Source organism: Lissotriton helveticus, chromosome 3_2, assembly GCF_964261635.1.
Source record: "Lissotriton helveticus chromosome 3_2, aLisHel1.1, whole genome shotgun sequence".
NCBI lineage: Eukaryota > Metazoa > Chordata > Amphibia > Caudata > Salamandridae > Lissotriton > Lissotriton helveticus.
In genome coordinates, this window is record NC_136062.1 from 155,444,636 (window position 1) to 155,461,534 (window position 16,899).

General features: G+C 47.3%; 1 protein-coding gene across 1 annotated transcript in view; it reads left to right on the forward strand.

Moving 5' to 3' along the window:
• Positions 1 to 16,899, forward strand: part of TSPAN3 (tetraspanin 3) — a 246,175-nt gene that overhangs the window by 117,040 nt on the left and 112,236 nt on the right. Inside the window, exon 3 of the mRNA XM_078684946.1 lies at positions 3,826 to 3,900. Within this exon, the coding sequence (XP_078541072.1) occupies positions 3,826 to 3,900 (75 nt within the window). The remainder of the gene's footprint in view (positions 1 to 3,825; positions 3,901 to 16,899) is intronic.

Sequence of the window (16,899 nt, forward strand, 5' to 3'; positions counted from 1 at the left end):
CGTGTCTCCGGCCCCACTTGTAAATGCTTGTTTTTTATTAGAGCAAGACCAACCGTGTTTGACAGCATCAGTTTGCAGACGTGATTATGTCCAGGAGAGCACAGTGTTTCACAGTAACATTGTAGCTTTTAATATATATATATATGAAACGTACTGAGCAGCAACTGGGGCAGGGACCTAGGGCTCGGGGTCTCCAGAGAAAGTTGGCTTGGGGTTTTTCGTTTTATAACTCGAGCCCTAAACGCGCATTACCATTTTGTTTGTCGATGAGCGGCCACCACCAGCTATTTTGAGCTTTTCTGATAAGTCTCTGGTTGTGCTAAGGTGGGCGGAGCCAGTGGAGATCCGTTAGCGAGGGGTGATATGGTCATCCGCCTCACATGGAGTTGCGTGAATGCCTAGAGTGGGGCACGGCCTTTATTTGGGGAGAAGTGTTAGGAGGCATTACTGTAGTCACTAATGTTTACTGCCACGATTTGAAGCACTTTTTTGAGGTCTTGCTTTTGAACGAAAGGTTTCATTTTTTAGACGTCCTCAGTTAATGCTGGGGCACCCTCAGTTGTATTTTCTTTTTATATGTTCAGATTGTTAGCTGTCAGAGATGAGCCCCAAAGACCTTGCTTTTTAAAAAAACACTCCTCACTCACTCACTCACACTCTCTCTCACTCACTCTCTCACTCTCTCACTCTCTCACTCACTCACTCACTCACTCACTCACTCTCTCACTCTCTCACTCACTCACTCACTCACTCACTCACTCACTCACTCACTCACTCACTCACTCACTCACTCACACTCTCTTCCCCCCCCCCCCCTCTCCCATGAAAACATATTGCACAGGGGCAGTCGCCACTTTGTAGTTCTAGTTAGCACCGGTTTTCCATTGGAAATGGATGTTTTCATTTGCTAATAACTTTTGCGCTGTTTGAGAATGTTCATGAAACTTTACAAAAAAAAGGTTCATCCACTTCAACTCCTTACTGGAAAGTTTTGATGTGATATGTCGAGAGGGCAAAGAAAAAAAGGGAAGGTCCCCAAAATCTATACTCCCAAGTTGGACCGGAGCATCTATTGCACAGGATGACGCAATTCAACCTGTGGGTAACTAGAGTGTCGCACCGCAATCTTCCCACGTACAAAAGACCGTAGAGGAAAGAGGAGGCGCCACTTTCCAGGAGTCCTTTCATCCAGAGGCTGGTTGGAGTTTTTAAAGTTCGAACACATCACGACATGCCAGGCCCATACATCAATGGCAAACACATGCCCATTGTGCGGGTGCATGCACAACGGCGCGTGTGGGGGAAAGGAGGGGGGATGTAGCTAAACTATAGTGTGTTTTACAACAAGCGCCGCGCCCCCGCCCGGGGCTGCTGTGTGTCCCGAGTGAAGTCATCATGGCAGACCGCACGGTGGAGCGGTGTTTCAATGTATGGCGGAAGCAGACACGTGAAGAACACGCATTACTCTCTATACATCGAGATTCTGTCCCAGAGCAGGAAGTGGGGGCGTGTCCTAGATCACAGCTGGTTGCAAAAGTTACACCCCGAGGGAGCACTGAGTCAATGAGGTCTGGTGGCCTCGGGCGCTATTCATCAGCACTGAGTCACCGTGGAGGGGCCGCCACATGGACGGTTCAGACGGACGGCTTCATGCTCTGGACCAAACCTCCATGGACTGTCAATGATTGGAATTATAGAAGTGCAGGTGCTCGCTGTCCCAGAGGGCCTGTGTGCTATTGAGAAGTGCAGCTACTCGCTGTCCCAGAGTGTCTGTGTGTGCTACTGAGAAGTGCAGGTGCTCTCCCTTTCACAATATAGAAGCACAGGTACTCAGCACCTGTTCATTTAAAGCCCCCTCGCTGTGCTTGCTTCCCTGCCCCCTGTGTGTGTGTGTGTGTGTGGCGCTCTGGGTGGGTGTGGCTCTGGGTGTGTGTGTGTGTGTGTGTGTGGCTCTGGGTGGGTGGGTGTGTGTGTGTGGCTCTGGGTGGGTGTGGGGTGTGTGTGTGTGTGGCTCTGGGTGGGTGTGGCTCTGGGTGTGTGTGTGTGTGTGTGGCTCTGGTGTGTGTGTGTGTGTGTGTGTGGCTCTGGGTGTGTGTGTGTGTGTGTGTGTGTGGCTCTGGGTGTGTGTGGCTGTGTGTGGGTGTGTGTGTGGCTCTGGGTGTGTGTGTGGCTCTGGGTGTGTGTGGGGCTCTGGGTGTGTGTGTGTGTGGCTCTGTGTGTGTGGCTCTGTGTGTGTGGTTCTGGGTGGGTGTGGCTCTGGGTGTGTGTGTGTGTGTGTGTGGCTCTGGGTGTGTGTGTGTGTGTGTGTGTGTGTGTGTGTGGCTCTGGGTGTGTGTGGGTGTGTGTGGCTGTGTGTGGGTGTGTGTGTGTGTGGCTCTGGGTGTGTGTGTGGCTCTGGGTGTGTGTGTGGCTCTGGGTGTGTGTGTGGCTCTGGGTGTGTGTGTGGCTCTGTGTGTGTGTGGCTCTGTGTGTGTGTGTGTGTGTGTGTGTGTGTGGCTCTGGGTGGGTGTGTGTGTGTGTGGCTCTGGCTCTGGGTGTGTGTGTGTGTGTGTGTGGCTCTGGGGGTGTGTGTGGTAGTAATTCATGTCTGCTGAGCTCGTCCATATGGTACAATAGGTCTCACATTTGCGAGAGATTAAGCTAATGGCAATGTAAATGACACTGCCATTTATTTATCTGTTTTCAAAACCAACACATAAATACAAATTTTGTCATTTACAATGCCAATAGCTCTAACTTTTCCAAAGGCGAAACCATTGCATTGTAAATGCTTGTTTGTTTTCCCCTTACCCCAGAGATAAGACGCATTAACTTATGTGCTTCAACGTTCTGTTTTTTAGGCACCACTATTTTCTTTCCGTTTAACCACTCTACAAGAGTCCATGTGTTGTGCAGCTGTCTCTTTAGTGTGCTTCTCTTCCCCACTCTGTGTTCTGTGTTGTGCTCTCCTTCTTGCCCGTGAGTTTCTCCCCCAACAAATCCTGTTGCTCTCACACCCTTTTGCATTTCTCCCCCCACTCCACGTTGCTCTCCCTCCCAATTAGTTTGCTTCCCTCCCCCATGCCCTCAAAATGTCTTTCTCCCATCCGCGACTCTGCTTTGCTTTCCACAAACCTGTTTTCCTTCCCCCAAATCCGTGTTTTGCTTTGCTGCCATGCATACATATTATTGTGGTCATCTTTAAACTCTTTTTCATAAAAACCTTTTAAATAAAAGCATTAAAAGATTGTGGCAGTGCACTAGCACACACATTCGGAGACCATCTTGAAGGGAAAAGCATTGTCGAAGCCACTAGCTCTGTGCTCCCTTTTGGAAGATAAGACCTACTGGATTTGTTAGGGCTTATTTTTATCTTCAATGGATATATAATGTTGAATTGAAAAGCACATTGCCCCACAATGTTGAATAAGAGATACCTAAAAAAATATGTGCAATTCCTTTACAAAATTAGTTGGAATATTTTTGTTAATGAAAGGTTCTACTCTTAACACATGATATGTGATGTTTGTGGTATGCTATTGCTGTTAAGTGAAAGAATTGAACAGAAAACATAACTCCAAAACTAGACTGCATACATGTCATAGAGCTAAATTTGCAAAATACCACTGATGATTAACGGTTTGTTAATGTAGATTGAAATATGTTTTCCCTAATTTCATAGTTGAAGTGTTGAGCAAAGTTCTGTAATTGTGTTATCGGATAAACCTAATATTGCATATTTTTTACCATTAAGCTTTAACCTATATGTTTGTGCACTGTATATATTTTGTATGCTCAACTATATGCTGTCTTGTAATTGCGTGGCCTATATTTTTTTCTTCGCAGTTTGTCATCATCCTCCTTCTAGTCTTTGTAACAGAAGTTGTAGTGGTTGTTCTGGGTTACATCTACAGGGCAAAGGTAAATATCTAAACTTTCATATTGTATTTTATTCAGTCGAGTGCTACATTTAATTGTACAATTTATTAAATGCATATTTGGTTATACAGTGCTATTGCCAGGGTCACTTGGATAATACATCCGTGCTGGGCCAAATTATGCAGTGGTGTTGACTAAATTATGCTACAAAAACGGCAAATTATGTGGCATAATGTGGGGCATTATATAGCAGTATTAGTAGAAGCTTAAACCCCCTGAAACAGCAACTGCAAGAAAACCAATTACACGTTGTGCTCCTTAATGTTTGGTGCTGTTTTTTTAGTAACTTTTGATCAATGTGTGAATTAGGCAGCATATGATGCATTTTATAGCAATTGCTGCAAATCCATCATTCTGGAGAAACAACATAGAATTGTGTAATTTAAGTAGCCCTGGCTATAGTCCTTTGACCAGATTCTACGGGTGAAGTGGTATCCCTGGACAGTGAACTTCCCGTAGCTGCTTTTGTATGTGGCGTGCTACTGGGTTTTGCAACCCTACCATTAACTCCAACAGATCATGTACTTGCCCTGAAGAAACTGGTCTTACATCTCTGGTGTTTAGCTCGCCCTGCTCGTGGAGGTTAGAGGCAGAAAGTATATCGATTTGATAACAGGAAGATGCCAAGAAATATGACCTATTTGTAAGTTTCTGGGTAGCAGAAGCCATTTTCTGATCAGAGGCTGACCATTTCCTCGATTGAAGTACCTTCATTGGATTACATCATGTTATAGTTTACAGTTTATATATGTATATCAAATTATGTATTGACTGTGAGTAAACTGCACAAAATGTGCATCTTCATTCACAAAATATGGAGTTTCCTGATTCCAAAAGTCAGTAAATCACTAAACAACATATTTAACAGCAAGCCAAATAACCAGTTTTTTCATGTGGTTATAGTGCTGTACCTGAAAGAAAAACCTGTATGTGTAGTGTTGCTTTGTGACCTTAGATAAATTTAGGATGCACCTGTCATTATTACTGGATCAGAAATCTGTTTTGAATGCTAACTGGAACCTTCTGCCAAGTAGAATAGTAATCATTACCGCCGGAAAGGTTATTATGTCTGATATAACAGTGAAAGGGAAACAAAAAAACAACCTCTGATCTGTTAGTTGGAAACTCACAGATTTGCATAAATACCAAAGAATGACAATTATTTAATAAAAGTATAACTCCCATGATACTCTTGAATGTGATCAAGAGTTCAACTCGGATCACTGAAAACAATTTCAACTAAAACAATGTAACCCAACATTCCCAAGATGAACTGATGAACTAAAAAAAACTTTCTATCTGAACAATGAAAGAAGATGATTATTTGATCATTTTAAAATGAACTGAATTTAAATCGTAGTAATCATTTTTTTTCATCCTACATCATGTTGTATAGAGATTATGTTGCTCTAGAAATATAAATGGCCCACTCCTGGAAGAATGCAGCGCAATTGAAATGTTGTTTTACAAATACCCTAAATTACGGTAATGTCTCTTTCAGAAGAGTTAAGATGTCCCATAACTCTTCAAGAAAAATCTGTTTTCTGAGATGAGATAAAATGAAAGATAAGGAGTCTGGAATTTAAAATGATGAAAAATAAACGTCATGTATTAATTATCTTCTAAATATGGAAGCAATACGATAAACTATAATTCTGAGAATCGATAAAAAAAATATTCAGTTGTGCAGAACTTTGAGGGAAATTGCATGGATTAACCTTTTATGTATTTCCTTCCAAGTATATACAATGTAAAATACCACATATATTCATTCTCTGTAGAGCTGACTAAATCTTTAGTTGACCCCCTTATTTTGCGTCGACACATACGCTCCACCTTTACTGTGGGCTCAACTACAGTCCTCTTGACATAGCTTAGCCTTCAAATCATTCTCTTGAACCTATTAATCGCTTCTGTCTCAAGAGGCACAGGTTGATCCTCTTATATAGACGACAGGCTTGGTACGTTCCCATTGCTTGGTTAGACAGTCTGATTCTCGCAGAGCAGATGTAAAAATATCCCCCTCTTGCACTCATTTTGACCATGGTAAGAGATGCCTTATACAAGAATAATTCTTCAGGAATATATATACGAATAACTTGCTTTGAATGCTAAGACACTGCACTGAATTTATTTGTGTGCTAAATGTTGCCTTGGATTGGTTGCATTTGCTTAAATACACTCCATGTGAATTTAGGCCTAAAGAAATCAAACCGCCCAACCCTTTCTGATTGCTTTGAAAGTTGTTACAGACTACACAACTGAATTTTTCGTATCTTGATGTTCACAGCGTGTGTTGTAGATAATTATACTCTGCATACTCCTGCCATCATGTGTTGGGACCGATGTTTGCGACTTGTTTTTCTTCTAAATCGTTTGAGTGTCAAGACCAGTTGTGACTCAACCTTACTCTACAATGCACGAGAACACCCCACCCGTCACAGAATATTTTGTTGAGCCATCAGCAGCGAACCTTAAGTCGTCTTGCCTGTTATTTGGAGAATGTGCCTCATGCAAAGGTATGCAGCATGCACATTCCAATTCTGCCCTTCGTATAATGGCAAATACCCCTTGAGTATTCCGTGCAGTATTTGTAAGCTGTCCATCTCGCCAACTCATGAGGTGACCTCCTTTGACTCCTGCCAATTTAATGGCATTCCAATAGCCTAACGTGTTGAGAGTTCAGAGTCATGTTCTCGGAGGCCTCTGAGGCAGAAGAGGAAGCAAGAACTCAATATGAACGAGGTGGCAACCCACACTTTCGGCCTGAAAACCAGACCGATTCCCCAATGCCTCTTCAGCTCCACAAGGTCAGTCTCCACACCTAAAACACAGTTCGACAGAGCACCGCTCCTGCAGGAGTTTGTCTATGATCCTCAAGTCAAGCCAAATATGGGATAAACCTTCAGGTATGGCTCCTCTGACGAGCATTCACCAGACTAGATCCCCCTAGAACCCCCCATCCAATTTGAGATCCGATGTTGCCAAGGGGTTGACCCATCTTTTAAGAACTCTCAGATACCCTCGATGCCAAGCAAAACAAGCATTGGCATAGCCAATATGCCTTGCATTTGGGACCTTACAAGTGTGTAGCCATGCAACAGTTGTTGTTGTTGTACCAAGGATATTCTGCTGCATAACTAAATACTTCTAGGGTCCAAAAAGCGAGACCTATTGGCTATGCAAATGCTTGTTTGTTTTTTGTTGCCGTTTTGTTTAAGTTGCCACATCTACAATAGCTGGACATGGTTTTTGTTAACAGTTCTTTGCATCAAATGAACTTTTTTTCATTGCTCTGAAAGTTGTTTTCATTCTGGATGTAGGAAGCAGTCATTCCCGGGCATGTGGGAGCTGCCTAGCTTTGCGCATGCGCCGAACATTGCAAATGAGAAAAAACCTAGTGCAGGTGCAATTTACAAGTGTGGAGTGAGTGTGCCCCAGGCAGCATGACTCACTCACACAGGAGTTCATGCACTGCACCTGCATACTCAGCATGGTTTAAGGAAACACGACCCACTTCCTCCCAGGTATCAAACACATATTTACCAAGAAACTCTGAAAAGAGCCTGCTGCATTGACAGCTGGTGGTGCGTGTGCCTGGTGGAAAAGCGTGCACTGACGGCTGGTGGTGTGTGTGCCTGGCGGAAGCGTGCACCGACTGCTGGTGGTGTGTGTGCATGGTGAAAAAGCGTGCACTGACGGCTGGTGGTGTTTGCGCCTGGTGGAAGCGTGCACTGACGGCTGGTGGTTTGTGTGCCTGGTAAAAGCGTACACCGACGGCTGGTGGTGTGTGTGTGCCTGGTGGTGTGTGTGTGCCTGGTGGAGTGTGTGTTCCTGGTGGAAACGTGCACTGACGGCTGGTGGTGTGTGTGTGCGCGTGCCTGGTGGAAGCGTGCACTGACGGCTGGTGGTGTGTGCCTGGCGGAAGCGTGCACTGACGGCTGGTGGTGTGTGTGTGCGCGTGCCTGGTGGAAGCGTGCACTGACGGCTGGTGGTGTGTGCCTGGCGGAAGCGTGCACTGACGGCTGGTGGTGTGTGCCTGGCGGAAGCGCGCACAAGCGGCTGGTGGTGTGTGTGCCTGGTGGAAAAGAGTGCACTGAGGGCTGGTGGTGTGTGTGCCTGGTGGGAAAGCGTGCACGGACGGCTGGTGGTGTGTGTGCCTGGTGGGAAAGCGTGCACTGATGGCTGGTGGTGTGTGTGCCTGGTGAAAGCGTGCACTGACGGCTGGTGGTGTGCGTGTGCGCGTGCCTAATGGAAGAGTGCGCTGGTGGTGTGTGCCTGGCAGAAGCGTGCACCGACGGATGGTGGTGTGTGTGCCTGGTGGGAAATCGTGCACCGACGGCTGGTGGGAAATCGTGCACTGACTGCTTGTGGTGTGTGTGTGCCTGGTGGAAGCGTGCACTGACGGCTGGTGGTGTGTGTGTGCCTGGTGGAAGCGTGCACTTTCCTTTTTTTTGTGTCCTCATACATGCCACCAGAAGATATATACTCTATATGGGATCTCTCTGCGCCTTCCACACAGACATGATCTATTTCCGCCCCCGGTGTCTGTGTCCGGCAAACAGGAATCACCCAGAGGTAAGGCGGTCTCCTTGGCCAACTCTTTCCCCTTGATGGACATACATAGGTACCAAGGAGGACAGAACAACAAACCTCTGGCATAATCATTGGACCAAAATTAGTTCTTCGTCCAGGCAACTAATGCGGACCAGATTTTATTGGCACTCGCTTCATCACAAGCCATGTCTGACTGGCTAGTCATCATGATGTTTTTTAAACAATCAGCAAATATGGGTGGGGCCTCCGACTTCCAACCTCTACAGATTTCTATCCTGGCAATGACTATCACATAGAACAGAAATTGTGATTCAAAGCTGTTCAGATTGTAGTCCGGTGGCAACCCAAAGAAGACCAATCCAGGACAGCAAGCGATCGGCCTTGATAGGACCTCCTCGAGAAAGCTACATACCGCCATCCAATACCTGGTGATCTGTGGCCAGTCCATAAACATATGTCGATCGTCCGCTGCAGGGTATTTACACCTGGGACAATGGAATATATCCATTGTTACCCTAGATAGTTTAGCCGGGGTCCAATACACCCTATAAGCTGTAAAAAGGTGATTTCTCCTCAAATTTGCTGGTTTAATTACTCTCTGAGACATGGAAAAAGAGTCACTCCAGATTCTCTGTGTCTCCTCACAACTTCCAGTTAGAACATTACCCCAAAGATTCGCCAATTCAGAGTCCAGGCTGTCTTTTACTCCAGTAAATGTCCTATACCAGAAAGAGACCTCCCGTTTCCAAACTCCCCTTCTGCAGATGGAGTCGAAGGGCAAGCTGTCCTCACCAGTCCCCCATGACGGTCTTGCACACCATGCAGAGAGCTGGTAAAACTTGAATCTGGTTAAGGTCCCATTAGTTAAATTTGTAAAGGACACCCAATTCATGAGCTGGGAGTTTAGGCTAAGATCACCCCACGTATTAATACCGGCCACTTTAGGTGGCTGCGACAGTTGATCTAAGAGACATTCTGGGGTGCCAGGGGAATCCCAAATTGGAACCTGCAAATTATAGTATGATATCCCCAAAACTCTACTAATATACCCCCAGTTCTTAAGAGCCGCAAGCAAGATCTTAAGACGGACTTTTTTGTAAAATTTGGGGTCCCCAAATTTAAAAAGGAAAAATTCTAGACCCTTTGGCTGATCCTGCAACATTGCCTGAAAGAGGCGACCCTGTGAGGAAGAATCAAATTTATTGGCCAATATCCTAAAATTCTTAATGTGGAAGGCATGACAGTATAAAAATAAATCGGGTAAAGCCAAACCGCCTAGCTTCAAACCTCTCCTCAATTTCTTCCAGGCTATCCTGGGTGTTTTAGTGGCCCATATAAAGGATCCTATCTTACCTTGAAGGCTGGCAATATCCTTATGATTGAATAGTAGCGGGATTGTATTAAAGAGGAAAGTTATTTTAGGGAGAATCGTCACTTTCACGAGATTGACCCTCCCATAGATGTTCAACGGCAAGTTACCCCACCTTAACAATAACTTACATACTTCCTTTGCTACCTTCTGCCAGCTAATCTTGGGGATATCAGTCAACTTTTGAGTTAAGTAAATTCCCCAGATACCTGATCTTTTCTGTGGCCCCCTGTATGACAGTTGAATTATTCCACCCCATTATATCCGTTTTCTCTTTATTCATTTTATAGCCAGATAAACTTCCAAACTCCTCAGCAAGTTAAAATAACCGCGGGATTACATCAGTGTGATTGGAAGTATAAAGGAGAAGGTCATCCGCATATAAAGCGGTTTTAAGTTCTAAATCCGCGATTCTAAAAGGTAAAATAATATTGTCGGTTCTAAGTGCACAAACGAAGGGCTCGATATAAATATCAAACAAGAAGGGGGACTGGTGGTTGATGCACGGCAGGGTTCGGCGGGCCGAGTGGACCCGATCAACCCCTGGTATTTGAAGGACCCCAGGGTCAGGGATGAGCTGGTTAAGGCACACGATTGTTATTTTGAGGAAAATGTGGGCTCTGTTTCCTCCCCTAGTGTACTTTGGGAAGCTTACAAGACTGTCATTCGTGGCCAGGCCCTCTCATTGATTGGTAGCGTTAAGTTGGCCAACCGTGCTGAGACGGTTCGACTTGAGGGGGAGGTCACGGCCCTGGAGGAGGGCTTGGAATCTGGGGTTACCGCTGAGAGGTTACATCTACTGGAGTTGAAACAACATGAATACAGAGCTCTGGTCACTGAAGCTGCTAAGGAAATGGGGAGGGAACAGCAGGGACGCCTGTATGATGTGGGTGATAAGGCTGGGAAACTGCTTGCTTGGTTGGATAAGAGGGAAAGTGCGAGTCGTGTCGTCCCTGTGATTGTTGCAGAGAATGGAGAGTGTTGTACGGACCCTGTTGATATTGTCGCATGTTTTGCTCATTATTTCCGCGAGGTGTACTCCCAGGTGTCTGATCGATCGGAGCAGGACTCCCACCTGTTATTGCGTGATATTGCACTTCCCCGATTGTCTGATATTGATAGGGATGCTCTGGATGCTCCGCCTACTGTGGACGAGATTGCCGCTGCTGTCCGTTCGGTCCGCTCCGGCAAGGCCTCGGGCCCTAATGGGCTCCCCATTGAGCTATATAAACTGCGCCCGGATTCGCTAGCTCCTCATGTACGCTCTATGTTTCTTGAGTCTTTGGAGGTGGGGTTTCTCCCGCCAGACCAGAGACTGGCCACTATTGTTGTCATCCACAAGGATGGTAAACCTCGGGATCGCTGCGCCTCTTTTCGACCCATTTCGTTGATTAATGCGGAACCTAAAATCTTGGCCAAGCTGCTGGCGACACGTTTGGCGTCCGTTATTGGGGACCTGGTTCACCCTGATCAATCCGGCTTTATACCGCATCGTAACACGGCGCTTAACCTCCGAAGGTTGCATGGAGTTCTGGCACCGGCTGAGACACTGCGTGAGCCCGCCATCTTGGCGTCCTTGGACGCTACGATGGCGTTTGATACAATAGAATGGCCGTATTTGTGGGCGGTTCTCGCTAAGTTTGGTTTCGGTTCGGACTTCGTTCGATGGGTCAAATTGCTCTACGCCGGTCCCATGGCCCAGGTGGTGGTCAATGGTCGGGTCTCTGCGCCCTTTGCACTGAGCAAGTGGACGCGACAGGGCTGTCCCCTGTCCCCCTTGTTGTTTGCTCTTGCCTTGGAACCGCTGGCGGCCTGGTTGCGGTGGGAACCGTCCCTGAAGGGCATTAGATGGAATTCGGAGTTTGAGGATCGTGTATCTCTCTACGCTGATGATATTCTGCTTTATCTTACATCACCCCGTAAATCCCTCATTGTGCTGTTTGATGTCTTAACGTCCTTCCGCAAAAACTCAGGTCTTGTCATCAATTGGTCGAAGTCCTGTGTATACGTCCTGTCGGGTACCGCCCCCCTTCTGCCAAGCGGCTGTCCTATCGCGATTGTGGAAGATGGATTTAAATATCTAGGCATTTTTATCTCGCTGAGCCCTGCACTGCGGTTCGACCGTAATTTACTGCCCCCTCTTCAGCGCCTTCGGGCAGATGTGGTCGCCTGGGGGAAACTTCCTCTCTCTCCCCTGGGTAGAGCGGCATTGTTTAAGATGATGTCACTGCCCCGATTCCTCTACGCGTTGCAAAACACGCTTGACGTTGTCCCGGCTACGTATTTCCGTGAGGTCGAGGGTTTACAGAGACGACTGGTGTGGGGGGGTAGGCCCCGGATTGCCATTGCTAAATTGTCGCTCCCGTGGTACGACGGTGGAATTGCTTTGCCTGATATCCGTCGCTATTATTGAGCGTCTCAACTGGGGGCAATAAATCATTGCATGTATGGCCCTTTGCCAAATCCGGCCTTCGCGATGGACAAATGGTTGTTACCGGGGGGCGACTACAATAGAGCCCTCTACTCGAAACTCACCCCTCGCAACGTGACGGGCCCCACTAGGACGGCCGTCCAGGTATGGCGACATGCTTCCATGGCGCTTGGGTGGACTGATAAATTGACTCGTGCCACCCCCCTGTACGCCTCTGATAGACTTGGCTCACTTTGGCAGTCCCGAGGGTTTGATAGGTGGGACTTGATTGGTATCAGCAGGATTGATGATGTTTGGACTAAGGGGAGAATGAAGACGTTTGAGGAATTGAAAACCGAGTACGCTTTGAGCGATCGCGAATTCTTTCGCTATGCACAGATCCGCCACGCGGTGCTCTCGGTCTTCCCTTCGGGTGTGGAGATTCCGGAGTCGTCCCTGCTTGAGGACAGGGTACTGGTCGGACATGTTCCTGATAGTACGATTTCGCTTATTTATAAAAAGTTAATCAACTCCAGGTCTGACCTCCTGTCTCGACTTAGAGAGGTCTGGACTGGTGATGGGCTGGAGCTGGACGATGAGGACTGGCAGGCGGCGATCTCCTCCCCTAAAGAGGTGGCCATCCAGGCGCGCCTTAGATTTGTGCAACTTAAAATCCTGCATAGAGTGTATGTCACTGGTCCCCGTTTGGTGCATATGGGCTTCTCTGTGGATGGTTTGTGTCGGCGTGGCTGTGGTCTCCTGGGCACCTTTTTACATATCATCTGGGAGTGCCCTGAGATAGTGCGATTCTGGACCCGTGTGCACGAGGTGATGAGTGAGGTTACCGGGGTGCGATCGATGCCGGAAGCTAGGAGATGCCTGCTGAACGTATGGGAACCGAATGATTACTCCGTGTCGCAGCTTCGGTGGGTGACCTTGGGCAACATGATTGCCAAAAGAGACATTGCGCAATTGTGGGGCGCTCAGGGCCCGCCCGGACTTCAGAAATGGAAACAAAACATGTACTGGTGCATGTTCAGAGAAAAAACTGTGTATATTTCTCGTGGTACCCCCCGGAAATGGGGAAAGATATGGACTCAGTGGAACACTTATCGTGGTGATATATGTGCCCCTCCTCTTCCTGACCCTGATGTTGCACCTATGTCCCCGTAACCCGAGGGTTCCTCCACACACTATTCTATATTGATTGCAATTTGTTTCTTCTGCCCCCCCCCCCCCCACTGTGTAACTCTTTCCCGATAGAACGAACGCTCATTGGATTGTCCTTCCCGCTCCAACACCATGTAATGCAACGTTGTGTATATTGATGTCTCTTTTTCTCCCTCCTTGCAAGTTGTTTGTGTTTGTGTTATAAAATCAATAAAAAGTTTTCAACAAAAAAAACAAGCAGGGGGACAGGGGGCACCCCTGCCTGGTGCCTCTAGAAATACCAAACCATTCTGATAGCCCCCATATATTTATTTATGACATTTATAAAGTGCACTGTTACCAAACGGTGTCCTGGCGCTGAATGAAAGCTCCCCTGGCCCAGCCTGGAATTAGTGAACGAAAAGCCATGTTTTCAAGAGCTTTCGAAAGGTCATTAGCTCTGTGGTCTGTCTCAGGGCCATAGGAAGAGCATTCCAAGCCCTCGCAGCCCTCGCAGCCCCCACAGCCCCCACAGTAAAACTTCAGCCACCCTATCGTGCTTTCCTAATTCGAGGGATCACGATCAGCCCCTGATCAGATGACCTAAGATGTCTACCAGGCCTGTACCATTGGAAGTATTGGGCTAGGCAAGGCGGGCCCATCCCCCGAAGAGCCTTGAATACTGTGCATAAGGCTTTAAAGGCCATCCGTTTCTGCACTGGGAGCCAGTGCAATTTCACCAATTCTTGGGATACGGAGCCAAACTTAGGTGCGCCTGTGACAAGACGGGCTGCTGCATTTTGCAAGGCCTTTATTTATTGAGAAGCCCCTGTTGGGCATTAAGCAGTAGGCCGTTGCAATAATCAAGGCGAGACAGGACCAAGACTATCACCACTGTTTTCCTATACTCATTGGGTAAAAAGGGCAGAATCTTTTATTATCAGTGTGAAATGAATGGCGGATGCCATTGCATTGATTTGGGGCCTAAACGTAAGTTTGTCGTCCATCAGAACCCCTAGATTCTTCGCCTTCGTGACTGGGGAGGGAGGAGGGCCCAGTTCTTCAGGCCACCATTTTGGAGTCCAGAAGTTCTCTCTGGATCCAAAAAGTAGAACTTCGGTTTTGGCCGAGTTTAATTTTAAACAGTTCCTGGCCATCCATTCACTGACTGCGAACATGCACTCTTTGAACCTGCTGGCAGTGCCTTCCTCTCTCCCTGGTAGCAGTGACACCACAATCTGCATGTCTTCTGCGTAAGATGTTAACTCAAACCCATGGGATCGAATGACTGGGGCCAGTGTGGAAACATAAACATTGAACAGGGTGGGACTCAGGGACGAACCCTAGGGAACCCCACAGGGAAGCTCGAAAGGTTTGGACTCTAACTCACCCAGAGCCACCACCTGGCTCCTGTTAGAGCGGAAAGCTTTCAGGATCTTATGGGCTTTCTCCTGAATCCCGCAGGCCCACAAGCGGTCCACCAAGATCATATGGTGGACCGTATCAAAGGCCGCTGACAAATCCAGCAGGATCATGGCTGCTTTATCTCCTGCATCCAGCACTTTCCTAATATCCTCAGATGATTTAATTAAGGCAGATTCCGTTCTGTGACATGCTCTGAATCCATGTTGCGATGGATCAAGGGCTTGTGTGGCCAGTAAGAATGGGCTGAGCTGACTATTCATGATTCCCTCAATTAACTTGGCCGGTAGTGGTAGCCTGGCGATGGGACGATAGTTGTTCAGGTCGGAGATGTCCAGATTTGATTTTTTTAGAAGGGGTAGGATCAAGGCCTGTTTCCAACAAGATGGAAATTTGCCAGCCTCCAACATATTGTTAAACAATTTAGCTAAAGTGGTGGCTATAGGAGCCACCGCTAGCTTTGCTATAGCAGCCGGACAAGGGTCTTTAGGAGAACCTGATTTTATGCTCAGCAGCGGTTTAATCTCCTCCTAACTTGCCGGGGAGAAGCTCAGGAACCTGCCCTCTTGTTTGTTGAGCTTCACGACCTCAGGCCTGGCAACTGGCAAATTGGCCCTGATTTGACCGTCCAGGGAGTTGAAAATCGTCTCCACCTTATTTAAAAAGAACTTTGCTAAGCCCTCACATAGTTCCTGACTGGGGGGTGCCGTGTCAGGCTTAGGGGCCGCCAGACTAGAGACCGCCTGAAAAAGTTCCTTGGGCGAGTTCCTGGCCTCCTTAATGCGGTTGGTAAAATAATTTAATTTTGCCTTCCCTATCGGATCTTTGTATAATGCTAGTCCAGATTTAAGTCTCCTCTTGTCGGCTTCATAATAGTTTTTCCGCCACACCAGTTCCAGTTTCTTACAGATCTTATGTTCTCTGATCTCCTCTGAGAACCAGGGGGCTGATGGAGTTGCGCGAGTGGAATGGCAGTTTTTGGGTGGGGCTAGGAGCGTGCGTGCATCCACCCAGTTGGAATAGGTAGCAGCCGCTTGGTCCACATCTGATGGAATTGACACCATAGAAGATACCAAAAGGTCCTCGAAGGAAGTTCCCTCTATCTTATTCCAAGCCCTGCTGGTCCTAGATGGTTTTCTGACCCCTCCTAGATCTAAGGGGTTTAGCAGTGGAGATGTTGAAACACACTGCGGCGTGGTCCGACCAGGTAACTGGACAGATAGAGGAAACTTCCAGGTCCGAATGATTGGTAAAAGCGCCATCAAGGGTATGCCCCGCCTTGTGCGTAGGGCCTACCACCATCTGATTTAGCTCAACACCTTCCATCATCTCCAAGAGATCAAGTGTATCAGGATCTAGACTGTTGTCTAGGTGAAAATTAAAATCCCTAAGACTGTAAAGGTCTTTGCACATAAGGCCTCCTCTAACATACTGCCTAGTGCCGCTAAAAATGGGGTCTTGGTTCCAGGGGGCCTGTAAAGTAAACAACCCCTCAGGGATTGATGGTTGGACAGGATGAGGTTAAACACCAAGGCTTCACCCAGTTCCGCCGCCACTGGCTGAAGTTACCCCTAATAGAGTTGTGGTAAAGAATCGCCAGTCCACCCCCTCTCTTGCCGGGTCTGTTCAGAACATAACTGCGATAGTTAGGTGGAGTGGCCTTGACAATGTCCGGCCCGGAGGCCGCATCTGTCCAGGATTCAGTGACAAAAGCTATTTTTACTTCCTTGTCCTGTATAAGCTCACCGAGCTCAGTGCTATGTTTGACTAGGGATCTGACGTTAAGCAAGAGGCATCTAACATCCTCCGATGTAGCCTCAACCGTATTTTTATTTAAATTAGCAATCGACCTGATTGAGTGCATTAAAATACTCGGGATTATCCTGTTGCAAAGTGGGCATGACTGAACAGCGTCCTGCATACCCCTATTAAACTTCAGGCATAAGCATTCCGCTGCCCTACCTCCTCCCCCAAGGTTCATTAATGTGTTGCGGTCATAAGTTAAACGTTGTAACTTACCCGGGGAAAGCCAACCAGGGGTCCTGGTGCTAGGTGCGGGCCCGGCGCGGACGGG